This window comes from Lates calcarifer, linkage group LG23 (genome assembly GCF_001640805.2).
Source record: "Lates calcarifer isolate ASB-BC8 linkage group LG23, TLL_Latcal_v3, whole genome shotgun sequence".
Taxonomy (NCBI): Eukaryota; Metazoa; Chordata; class Actinopteri; family Centropomidae; genus Lates; species Lates calcarifer.
The window spans coordinates 9,661,682-9,674,289 of record NC_066855.1 but is presented as its reverse complement, the minus strand read 5'-3'; the positions used below and the strand labels follow the sequence as shown (position 1 = coordinate 9,674,289).

At 37.3% G+C, this 12,608-nt stretch overlaps 1 protein-coding gene across 1 annotated transcript in view; it reads left to right on the top strand.

The window, feature by feature from the left end:
• The window catches only part of plce1 (phospholipase C, epsilon 1), an 80,329-nt gene extending 75,857 nt beyond the window's left edge, over positions 1-4,472 (top strand). Inside the window, 1 exon segment of the mRNA XM_051066228.1 lies at positions 320-4,472. Coding sequence (XP_050922185.1) covers positions 320-534 — 215 coding nt within the window. The 3' untranslated portion in view covers positions 535-4,472.
• Positions 4,473-12,608: the final 8,136 nt, after the last annotated feature.

Below are 12,608 nucleotides of genomic sequence, written 5' to 3'. Positions count from 1 at the left end.
AACACTCAGGATGGGAGTGAGAGGGATTTATTCCAGTGCAATCTAATGCATATGACCTACAGTATATTTGCAATTTACTTTAAAGTCTGTTATGGATTGTCCATTCCCATATGTCCTAATATTTAATTTGTAGTGACATTTCGTCCCTTTTATAACACCCACGACGACAGTTCATCATGGTTGTAATCTTACTAAGTGCTGTGTTGTGTTTTCGATAATCAGTCTGGTACCTCTGTCTTTCTTTAAACTCACTGTTGTTTTATCCAAATATGAACACTATCAAAAGAATATGTGAAAATAAATGATGTGTCCTCTGCAGGGTATCTGTCTGCAGCTGCAGGTCTGAGGGCGTGGCTGGCAGAGGGCAGGGTGGGGGCAGGACGGTTCCTACGGGCCTCCTCCTCCTCCTCCTCCTCCTCTTCCTCTTCTTCCTCCTTCAATGGGCCACTCCAACCTGTCCATCTGCCCACCTCCTCTCTGACCCCCCTCGCCTGGAAGCTTCACCTCCTCAGGAACTGGAAGATCCACAAATGAAATCCAGAGAGGGAGACATGGCGCTGACTACTTCAGAGGATCCCCCCGCCTCCCCACCCCTTTGCAAGAGAGGCAAGGTGTTTCAGTGAGGGTCTGGCACATTGCGGAATTGTGGGAAACGCTCCTCTCTAAGTCCCAAAGGAGTCCTTCCTGATCCTTCCTTGATAGTTGAGCAAGTGGAGGACAGGATTAAGTCCAAGCCCCTGTTAACGGGTTAGGTGACAGGTGTTCAGCTCCTGTGCTTGGCTGAATGACAGACAGGAGTTTCTGATTGGAAATCCCTCCTAGAGTCACTTGGGAGCAGTGATGGTCTTGTAGGGAGCCACAGCTCGTCCTGGTTTATTGTTTGTAGTGAGGCTCCATAGAGAGTCCACAGTACCAAGGGGCAGCTGCTGTTATTGAAGTCATCAGGTACGTGATCAGGGATGTAAAAAAAGCAGTAAAGTATTCCCTCTTTTGCCAATGAATGAGAGGAATTTGTCACAAAAAAAGAGTACTTCCCCGAGTCATATTAACAGGTTAAAGAAGTCTGGGTTTGCTTTCAGATGTGCCAGTAGTTTATCTCCAAAAAATCAGGTCTAGAAAATGGCTTCTAGATTGAATGAGAAGTCCTCAAAAAGCTGATTCAAGGAAAGTCCAAATATGGCTCCACAGGAGATTAAATGGCCTGTGTACCTGCACAGGCAATTGGATGAATATAACCTGTATTTGGTTTAAAGGTTTTATTTTCATAGCAACAGAGAGCACAGATGGAGGGAGATCTGCTGAGAAAAAATGGAAGGAAAGATGTAGGGGAGTGTGAGGGCCAAAGGGGTGGAACAGTATTCTTCTCTCCTTTTCAGGTATGGACTCTTTTGGCTGAGGGCATTGTGAAGGAGGCTGACAAGCTGGCTTGTATGATTCTTTTCTTACTGTTCCACTTTCACAGTACTGTAAAGGCTCATTTTTGGGGCAGTGCAGATTTACATAGCTAGCAGGAAGAGGCAACACAGTGAGACAACGTATTTAGATGTTTCCAACCCAATCAGATATTTCTGTAATAGAAGCAGCAATGCTTCAGACAATTTCCTTCAAAGTGACAATAATTAGCAACATTTTAAAGCCGTATAAATTGGAACAACCTCTTATCACTGTTGTCCTTTTATGTTGCCTTAAAATGTTGCAACACTGCCTTTAACTTTTGGTAACTTTGTAGCTGTATCTCTGACAGTGATCTTCAGTGGGTTCCTCAAGGGATTTTAGTGCCATCATCATTATCCACAAATCATTCTTTCAACAGGCATCTTATCTTGCCACCCACGCAATTAAATAAATAAATGGATTGATCTATACATTCAAAAATATCAAAATTATTTATTTAAAATGTATGAATTAAATTTATTTAATTATTTCATATTCTTGTTGATTCTTCTTGTTGCTGCCTGTAACTAGGGCTGTGAAGCATTTTGAAAGTAGTATTGGCACCATTTCCATAATTAAAAAACTGATTTAACACTAGCGGCCATACAAGAGCTCTACCTACATACAATACAGTCTAAAATGGATTTAAATCCAAAATTATGTAATTAAAATTACAAATCTTCTCTCATATTCTACTCCATGTAGAGGTTCAATACTTAAGTATTTCCATCAGTTTAATCCCTCATTTGAATGGAACAATGATGATTCAAGGCTCATTTCCCTTTGAGAAACACAGCTTCATCTTCTGCAAACAGCATTTTGCACATTTTATTTTCCTTTCGCTGTTATCTTCAGAGTTTTTGTTTTACTAATTAGTGATAAAAACATGATTGTTGTCACGAGACGGTCAAATGATTTTTGTTTTTATTCTGATCACAGTATTTATTACTATTAATTTTGGGCCAGTTGTGAATTTATGTCTGAGGAAAGAAATATTCAGACTGTTTTTTGTATGTATGTAAGTAGTCTGAGCGCAAACTTGAAATTCCTCACACAAAATTATTAATTAATTATTAATCAGAATGATTTCCATTTAATTTTACTCTGTTGGCCTCAATTTACTGTCCTTGATTTTGATTGCATTATCTTCATAGATTATTAGTATTGATTGGCTGTCAGTGACAATGATTGTAGAGTTTATTTCTATTTACAGCTCATTTCAATTTTCTTTCAGAATCTTGTAAAACTTGATTCATTTGGGGCCACTTTTCCCCTTCTTCTGTTTTTATATGTAACATTTCCAGATAATAAAAATTTTGATTTTTTTTTTTTTTTTTTTTTTGTTTTTGTTTTTTTTTTTTTGTTTTTAGAGTTTTTAGAGACTTCTTCCCTAATTATTTTTCTGGCATTTTAGTTCAGTTCCCCCTTGTGTAGTTATGCTGATAACACATGTAAAATATACATTAAATTGTTCTAAGTCAACTTTTCACATTTACAGAGCACACCGCTGCTTTTACTTAGCATGATAAAGACATTTTTCTTTAACATTAACCCTGAGAAAAAACTGTTTTGTGAGTTGTTTAACTGAAGTAGTTCTGAACCCATCCAGTGCTGGGTTAAGAATATATTATGCTGTTACTGTTAAGTCAGTTTGCCTTTTTTTAACCCACATTCCAACAATATTTGACAGAAATTATGCATTCATAGCAGCTTTTTAAACCCCAAAAACATTAAACAGTTTCTGTAAAAAAAATAAGGAAAGTACTATTTTATTCAAAATGTTGGCCTTTTATTTTATAGACAGTTTTCGCAAATTTGGCCTCACCCCACGAAAAGAATCTGACTTTCTGTCCTTTTGCTTTCATTTCTCGTTAAGTAAAACTTTGCTCAGTGGCAAGTAATGTTTGAATTTTAGTGCAATAGTGAAGTTCTGTCACTTCAAACTCTAGGTTTTATTGTCTAGAAATTACTGACATTTTAACTCTAATTCCTTATTCCTGACCTTAACTCGTTCTTTAAATGAGTCAAAATTGACATAATTCACGCACAAAGATGATCTTTTGTTAGTCGTAAGGCAACAGGACGATCCCTAAACCAAACTGTAATTAAGGTAGATTAGATTGTGATCCCAGAAACCACAGCTCTGTTAATGTTAATTAAGGCTGATAGGCATATAGTTAGTTATCCTCTCAGATTTTTGGTATTACAGATGAAATGTGCAGAAATGTCATTATGCACAGCAAGAACATCACATTTTAGAAACTGGTGATTACTTACAACTACCGTGCTGGATAACCATGATATTAACTGAAGTCCATACAGACTTTTAACAGGAAGGGACAGTATCTGTTGAATTGTACATTTATGATCCCTCTGCTTCATCACATCATCACATTTTGTTTTCCTTCTTTCTAACCTGTAGACCTCATTTCTGAATGTAACATTTCTTAATGTGTTGAACCTGAGACAAATGTGTGTTTGGATGTTATTTATTTTAATGTGAAGCCCTGGTTGGCATGTATCTGTTGTTGTTGTTTATGTATAATTTCCTGTAAGTAGTTTTAAGTGTTTTTTAATTTATTTCAATAGGAGAGGATAAACTCTCTACTGCCCTAACTTTACTCAATCGTATTTAGATTTGTAAAGAAATATTTTACTTTATGTGTAAAATATTCAGTATAGTATTCATATTTCTGGCATGTTATTCTGCAGTACACAGCAGCATCTTTTAATGCCTTTTATTTTGTGGACTATGTGAACAAAAGCTGGCATTTTTTTTTCTTTTTTTTTTTTGATGATTTTGGTGTATTTGTTATATCCACTGAATATGACGTATGTGTTTGCTGACTGTGGGCTATGTTTCATCTTTAGCACTCTGTTGTTTCCATAAGATGTGCAGTATACCCTTTAACATCCACTATCCCTGTTATGATGTGGCTGTCAAGTGAACATTTGTCTATTTACTTGAATTTTTAAATGGATGATAAATTGGTGGATTTGTTATATACCAGGATCACAATAAAACTACAAATACTTAACTGTTTTGCAGATCAGCAGTTTAGAGTTTGTAAGTGTGCCTGTGAAAAACATGGTTAACGTTGTGGAACGGTCTCCTTATACTATGTCATCTTTATACTATGCCGTCAGATGTCACATAACAACACGTCAAGTCAAGATTCAGATAATCTGATCGACTGTAGTGGTGTAAAGTGTTATACACTCCTCACAGGAGGTCATATCCACTCAACCCAACATAAACATTTTTATATATACATATTTTTATCTTTGGGTCTGAGTAAGATCATTCAAAGTCAAAAGCCTTTTGTCCAACTGAAGTCACTGGTGTTTATAAGTCCAAGTTACAGTTATCAGAGTCATGTCTTGAGTCCAAGTTGCAGTTGCTGGCTCACTGTCATGATTTGACAATAACAAGTTAAAATGTCGGCTGTGAAATAGGCCTTTTCATAAACAGGCACGAATGTTAATAAGGGATGATTAGCAAAGATATTCTGGAGCTTTTCATTTTATCTGGTGCATGAATAACACCATGTGATTACCTGCTAAAACAAAAGAAAGGAAACTTACACAGTGTGTAACTCTCTGTATGTTTGCTCATAACGCAACCTGTTACTACACTTTGTATCCAATGACGATGTGCTAAGCTTTGCACACATAATAAATTGGCTTTGTTTTGTTTTTTAAGTGAAATGCCCTTTTTAACATCATTCAAGCCACTAATCAAATCTTTTTTGTGTGTGTGTCAGATTAATGAGCTGAGTTCAGTCTGTCTTCTCCTTCAATAAAGCACAGTGGACTCAGGAAATCAGTGACATAATCAGCTCATTTAGTTCAATCAGTAGCAGCGGCTCAGACGTGCCCTCGCTTCCAGAAACTGTTTAAAATATTGCTCTTCGGCACAGTCTGCTAATTTTGGGTAATAAGGAGCACTCTGTTTCAAATATCACTACCGATAGAGCACCCTCTGTTGAGTTCCTTAATGCAAAATTATGCAGTCATCAAATTATATGTGAGAGTTTTAAAACTTGGTAATTCTGCAGCTTAATGGCCCGGCTTCTTTCAAACTTCAAATAAAGCAATTCACTGTGATGTGGCTCACAATTAAAAAGTTCCCCCCACCTTAATCCTAGTGAACTTTGAGAAGGGAGAGGGATCCATGTGCTCTGTTGAGTGGATCTCTCTCAGGGATCCAGTGGAATTACGGAATTAAAAAATAATCTCTTTGTTCCAAACAGTATCTGTTTAATTAAAACAAAATGCAAATATCTTTTAAAGGGTGTTATGTGGACAACTTTTCTGAACCTCACTGCTTTTTTTTTGAATGGCTCATGCATTCAGCATGACAGCGTCAGTATTGACCTGACTTTTTCTAAGAAACTTATTTGATCTTATCCTATAAACAGCCTTTTTAGAATGAGATCAGAGCCAAAAAATTGGAATATTCCAACATTTAAATTCTTACTGCTGTTCCGGTATTACTGCCAATGCAGTGAAAAAGAAGTACTACTAACTCATTATATTGAGATATCAATTCAGTAAGTCATTATTTTGGAATATTAAATTATTTCTTCATGGGAGGTTATTATTATAATGATGATTACTGGATCATTATTTTTCGATCACATTGGCGGAAGTGGGCTTACATACTGGAGCCGACTGTAGCAAGGGCAAGAGGGGGAAGCGTCCCCCAAAACAAATGTCTTGCCCCCTAAAATCCCCCCACCTCACACACACACCCACCCCATTTTCTGCCGTTGTTGGCTTGCGTGTGTCGTCATCGGTCACAACCTTGGGAGGAGCACAGGAAGTCGAAAAACACAGTAAATCAACGCTTGAACCGTCGCTTCGGTTTGACAGTACTGTGAGAAAACGTAATTACCGAAGAAGCATGGATGCTAGAAGAAACTTTGAAACGTTTTTTTGTCGAACACGAGTGAGGGTGGACGCTGAACACACCTGCGGCGCAAAGGTAAGGCTAAGGAACGAACTATTTAACGAACTGTCTAGCGGCTAGCGTTAGTATTAGCATTAGCATTTTTCAGTGGTTTTCATCGCGTAGGTGAGAGTCTGTTTGTGTTACCGTGACTGAGGCGTTCCTGACGTGTTCTGGACCCTCAACGTGGACGGGTGAAAACCCAATGAGCTCTTGGTAGTCTGTTAAAATTCTTGTTGTAATTGTTCACAGTTACTTTACCGACATCTTGCATCTCTTTGTAACTTTATGTATCATCTTGGTCATTTTAACTCAGTTGTCATGTTGTCATCGTTTTTTGTCTGTTTTATCAACAGCAAATGTGAGGTGCTTGATCACTTTTAATCACAAGGTGTTAACAATATACTGACTGAGTTTGAAGTTGATATGATTAAATCTCTTGGAGGAGTTCTTGGAAATAGTGTCCTCAAATGACGGAAAATGTGTATTACGGTCAAAATGGTTGACTTCCTGTTGGTTTGAGGTCATGACATCAGGAGACTTTTTTGGTACATCTAGGCATGTTATATATGTGGTCCTAATTTTATCCACCTACGACAAACTTAATTCTAATGGGGGACCACTTTTGAATGTTGCCTTCACGCTTCATTCTCTGGCCTTAATAATCCGAACAATTCCAACAGGGCCTTCACACGCTTTTGTACTCGGGCCTTAATAAGAAAAGTAATATGTAATGGCAAAAGTAATCTAATATTAGAGGTAACAGTAAAAGTAATCTGTAATATGAAAACAACGTTGAAGTAATAGTAATCCAAAATAGAGGGCAAAATGTCACATTATAATGTCAACGCCACAGTACAGTAAAGCATAAAAATGTCAAATGTTATTGTTAAGAATCAGTCAAAATCGGATTCAAAAATATTTAAACTTCAGTTTGATTGTACATGATCATCAATTCTTAATTTTGTGTATGTGCTAGATATACTAGACTACACTGTACAAAACAATATCAATTCTACAAATAAAATATTAGACTTGTTGTTGATAAGTTAATTTTAACTGTTGGTCAGAGGATGATTTTAATAATATCTTTACAGTGTGGAACAACCACTTCTATACTTATTTACTTAAAATTTTTCACATAAGCTGCTGTTAAGACCTTTGTAAATTTGTTGTTATTCATTAAACAAAAACAACACAAAACAAAGACATTTTAAGTGTGTTAAGAAGAAGAAGGTTGAAATTTGAAATAACGATTCTGTATGTGATCATCTGCTTGAAGAAATACTCAGACTTTTTATTGAAATATGATTAACAACACAAGTTAAAATCCTGCATTCAAAAATGTTCTTAACTGATAGTGTTTATTATCGTTGTGCAGATCACAGTAACATGATTACTTGACACACAATTAATAATAATTTTGCTTTTTCCCAAATATTTGTTGTTGTGGGTTCTTCAGGAGGTGATGTCCGTTCATTTTCTGAAACACCCCTCTAATGTTTGTTAAATGTTCTGGTTCAGCTGTAATGTTGAATAATTATCTGTGTTTTCATGGTTAAACTGTTGGTGAGGAATAGTTAGTGGTATATTGATCATTTTCCTTTGTATGTTTCTCTTTGATTTTCTCCAGGTGTCACCACTTGGTCCATGACATTGTCCACAAGCCCCAATACGTCATCCATGATCACAGACACATGGTCCACATCGTCCATGATCACAAAGACATTGTCCATGATCGCAGAGACTTTGTTCCGCGATCAGAGAGACATAGTTCACACTCACTGAGATATGGTCCATGATCACAGAGATATGGTCCATGATCAGACAGACATTGTCGAGGATGAGGGAGACATTGTCCATGATCACAGAGGCTTCGTCCGTAATTGCAGAGAATATTCGTACAATGAAGAGGTTCTTTGAGACCAGGACAGAGGCCCCCAGGTAACTCACAAAGAGCTTTACATCAGCTGTCCAACACAGAGCACTGACTTTGAATTGTTTATGTTCAGTTTATGTTAGATGTAGTTTGCAACAGTAAAAGTTATCTGTGAATTTAGAAGTAATATTTAACAAGAAAGTGTTATTGGAAAAATATTCTACTATGAGACATAACAGTAAAGGTAATCTGTAAAATAAAAGCAATGCAGAAATAAAAGTAATACCAAAGTAAAAATGTCACAGTATGGTAAAGCATCAAAAAGTGTCATGGTATATTAAGGCATCAAAAAAAGTCAAAAAACGTTCATAGTATAGTAAGACATCAAAAACAGTCAAAAATCATCATCATCAGTGAATTCTTTGAAAAAGTTGACATCACCATTTTTGATATCGGCGACAGGCGGCGGGTCATCGTTTGGAGTGAAAAATGTAAAAATTTCAGGTCCAGATTTTTCAGCTAAAAATGACTCAGGGGCATGTTTTATTACATTTGAAGTGGATTTGGACAGGTTTTGAGTGAATTCTTTGAAAAAGTTGACATCACCATTTTTGATATCGGCGACAGGCGGCGGGTCATCGTTTGGAGTGAAAAATGTCAAAATTTCAGGTCCAGATTTTTCAGCTAAAAATGACTCAGGGGCATGTTTTATTACATTTGAAGTGGATTTGGACAGGTCTTGAGTGAATTCTTTGAAAAAGTTGACATCACCATTTTTGATATCGGCGACAGGCGGCGGGTCATCGTTTGGAGTGAAAAATGTCAAAATTTCAGGTCCAGATTTTTCAGCTAGAAACGACTCAGGGACATATGAAATTGACTCAGGGGCATGTTTTATTACATTTGAAGTGGATTTGGACAGGTTTTGAGTGAATTCTTTGAAAAAGTTGACATCACCATTTTTGATATCGGCGACAGGCGGCGGGTCATCGTTTGGAGTGAAAAATGTCAAAATTTCAGGTCCAGATTTTTCAGCTAAAAATGACTCAGGGGCATGTTTTGTTACATTTGAAGTGGATTTGGACAGGTTTTGAGTGAATTCTTTGAAAAAGTTGACATCACCATTTTTGATATCGGCGACAGGCGGCGGGTCATCGTTTGGAGTGAAAAATGTCAAAATTTCAGGTCCAGATTTTTCAGCTAGAAACGACTCAGGGACATGTGAAATTGACTTAGGGGCATGTTTTATTACATTTGAAGTGGATTTGGACAGGTTTTGAGTGAATTCTTTGAAAAAGTTGACATCACCATTTTTTATATCGGCGACAGGCGGCGGGTCATCGTTTGGAGTGAAAAATGTCAAAATTTCAGTTCCAGATTTTTCAGCTAAAAATGACTCAGGGGCATGTTTTATTACATTTGAAGTGGATTTGGACAGGTTTTGAGTGAATTCTTTGAAAAAGTTGACATCACCATTTTTGATATCGGCGACAGGCGGCGGGTCATCGTTTGGAGTGAAAAATGTCAAAATTTCAGTTCCAGATTTTTCAGCTAAAAATGACTCAGGGGCATGTTTTATTACATTTGAAGTGGATTTGGACAGGTTTTGAGTGAATTCTTTGAAAAAGTTGACATCACCATTTTTGATATCGGCGACAGGCGGCGGGTCATCGTTTGGAGTGAAAAATGTCAAAATTTCAGGTCCAGATTTTTCAGCTAGAAACGACTCAGGGACATGTGAAATTGACTCAGGGGCATGTTTTGTTACATTTGAAGTGTATTTGGACAGGTTTTGAGTGAATTCTTTGAAAAAGTTGACATCACCATTTTTGATATCGGCGACAGGCGGCGGGTCATCGTTTGGAGTGAAAAATGTCAAAATTTCAGGTCCAGATTTTTCAGCTAGAAACGACTCAGGGACATGTGAAATTGACTTAGGGGCATGTTTTATTACATTTGAAGTGGATTTGGACAGGTTTTGAGTGAATTCTTTGAAAAAGTTGACATCACCATTTTTTATATCGGCGACAGGCGGCGGGTCATCGTTTGGAGTGAAAAATGTCAAAATTTCAGGTCCAGATTTTTTCAGCTAAAAATGACTCAGGGGGCATGTTTTATTACATTTGAAGTGGATTTGGACAGGTTTTGAGTGAATTCTTTGAAAAAGTTGACATCACAATTTTTGATATCGGCGACAGGCGGCGGGTCATCGTTTGGAGTGAAAAATGTCAAAATTTCAGGTCCAGATTTTTCAGCTAAAAATGACTCAGGGGCATGTTTTATTACATTTGAAGTGGATTTGGACAGGTTTTGAGTGAATTCTTTGAAAAAGTTGACATCACCATTTTTGATATCGGCGACAGGCGGCGGGTCATCGTTTGGAGTGAAAAATGTCAAAATTTCAGGTCCAGATTTTTCAGCTAAAAATGACTCAGGGGCATGTTTTATTACATTTGAAGTGGATTTGGACAGGTTTTGAGTGAATTCTTTGAAAAAGTTGACATCACCATTTTTGATATCGGCGACAGGCGGCGGGTCATCATTTGGAGTGAAAAATGTCAAAATTTCAGGTCCAGATTTTTCAGCTAGAAACGACTCAGGGACATGTGAAATTGACTTAGGGGCATGTTTTATTACATTTGAAGTGGATTTGGACAGGTTTTGAGTGAATTCTTTGAAAAAGTTGACATCACCATTTTTTATATCGGCGACAGGCGGCGGGTCATCGTTTGGAGTGAAAAATGTCAAAATTTCAGGTCCAGATTTTTCAGCTAAAAATGACTCAGGGGCATGTTTTATTACATTTGAAGTGGATTTGGACAGGTTTTGAGTGAATTCTTTGAAAAAGTTGACATCACCATTTTTGATATCGGCGACAGGCGGCGGGTCATCGTTTGGAGTGAAAAATGTCAAAATTTCAGGTCCAGATTTTTCAGCTAAAAATGACTCAGGGGCATGTTTTATTACATTTGAAGTGGATTTGGACAGGTTTTGAGTGAATTCTTTGAAAAAGTTGACATCACCATTTTTGATAACGGCGACAGGCAGCGGGTCATCGTTTGGAGTGAAAAATGTCAAAATTTCAGGTCCAGATTTTTCAGCTAGAAACGACTCAGGGGCATGTTTTATTACATTTGAAGTGGATTTGGACAGGTTTTGAGTGAATTCTTTGAAAAAGTTGACATCACCATTTTTTGATATCGGCGGACAGGCGGCGGGTCATCGTTTGGAGTGAAAAATGTCAAAATTTCAGGTCCAGATTTTTCAGCTAAAAATGACTCAGGGGCATGTTTTATTACATTTGAAGTGGATTTGGACAGGTCTTGAGTGAATTCTTTGAAAAAGTTGACATCACCATTTTTGATATCGGCGACAGGCGGCGGGTCATCGTTTGGAGTGAAAAATGTCAAAATTTCAGGTCCAGATTTTTCAGCTAGAAACGACTCAGGGACATATGAAATTGACTCAGGGGCATGTTTTATTACATTTGAAGTGGATTTGGACAGGTTTTGAGTGAATTCTTTGAAAAAGTTGACATCACCATTTTTGATATCGGCGACAGGCGGCGGGTCATCGTTTGGAGTGAAAAATGTCAAAATTTCAGGTCCAGATTTTCAGCTAAAAATGACTCAGGGCATGTTTTGTTACATTTGAAGTGGATTTGGACAGGTTTTGAGTGAATTCTTTGAAAAAGTTGACATCACCATTTTTGATATCGGCGACAGGCGGCGGGTCATCGTTTGGAGTGAAAAATGTCAAAATTTCAGGTCCAGATTTTTCAGCTAGAAACGACTCAGGGACATGTGAAATTGACTTAGGGCATGTTTTATTACATTTGAAGTGGATTTGGACCAGGTTTTGAGTGAATTCTTTTGAAAAAAGTTGGACATCACCATATATGATTGAGCTATATCGGCGACCAGGCGGCGGGTCATCGTTTGGAGTGAAAAATGTCCAAAAATTTCAGTATACCAGATCATTTATTACAGCTATAAAAATGACCTCCAGGAGCATGTATTTTAAGTATACATTTGAAGTGGATTTGGACAGGTTTTGAGTGAATTCTTTGAAAAAGTTGACATCACCATTTTTGATATCGGCGACAGGCGGCGGGTCATCGTTTGGAGTGAAAAATGTCAAAATTTCAGTTCCAGATTTTTCAGCTAAAAATGACTCAGGGGCATGTTTTATTACAATTTGAAGTTGGAATTTTGGGCACAAGGTTTTGGAGTGAGATTCTTTGAAAAGTTTGACATCACCATTTTTGATATCGGCGACAGGCGGCGGGTCATCGTTTGGAGTGAAAAATGTCAAAATTTCAGGTCCAGATTTTTCAGCTAGAAA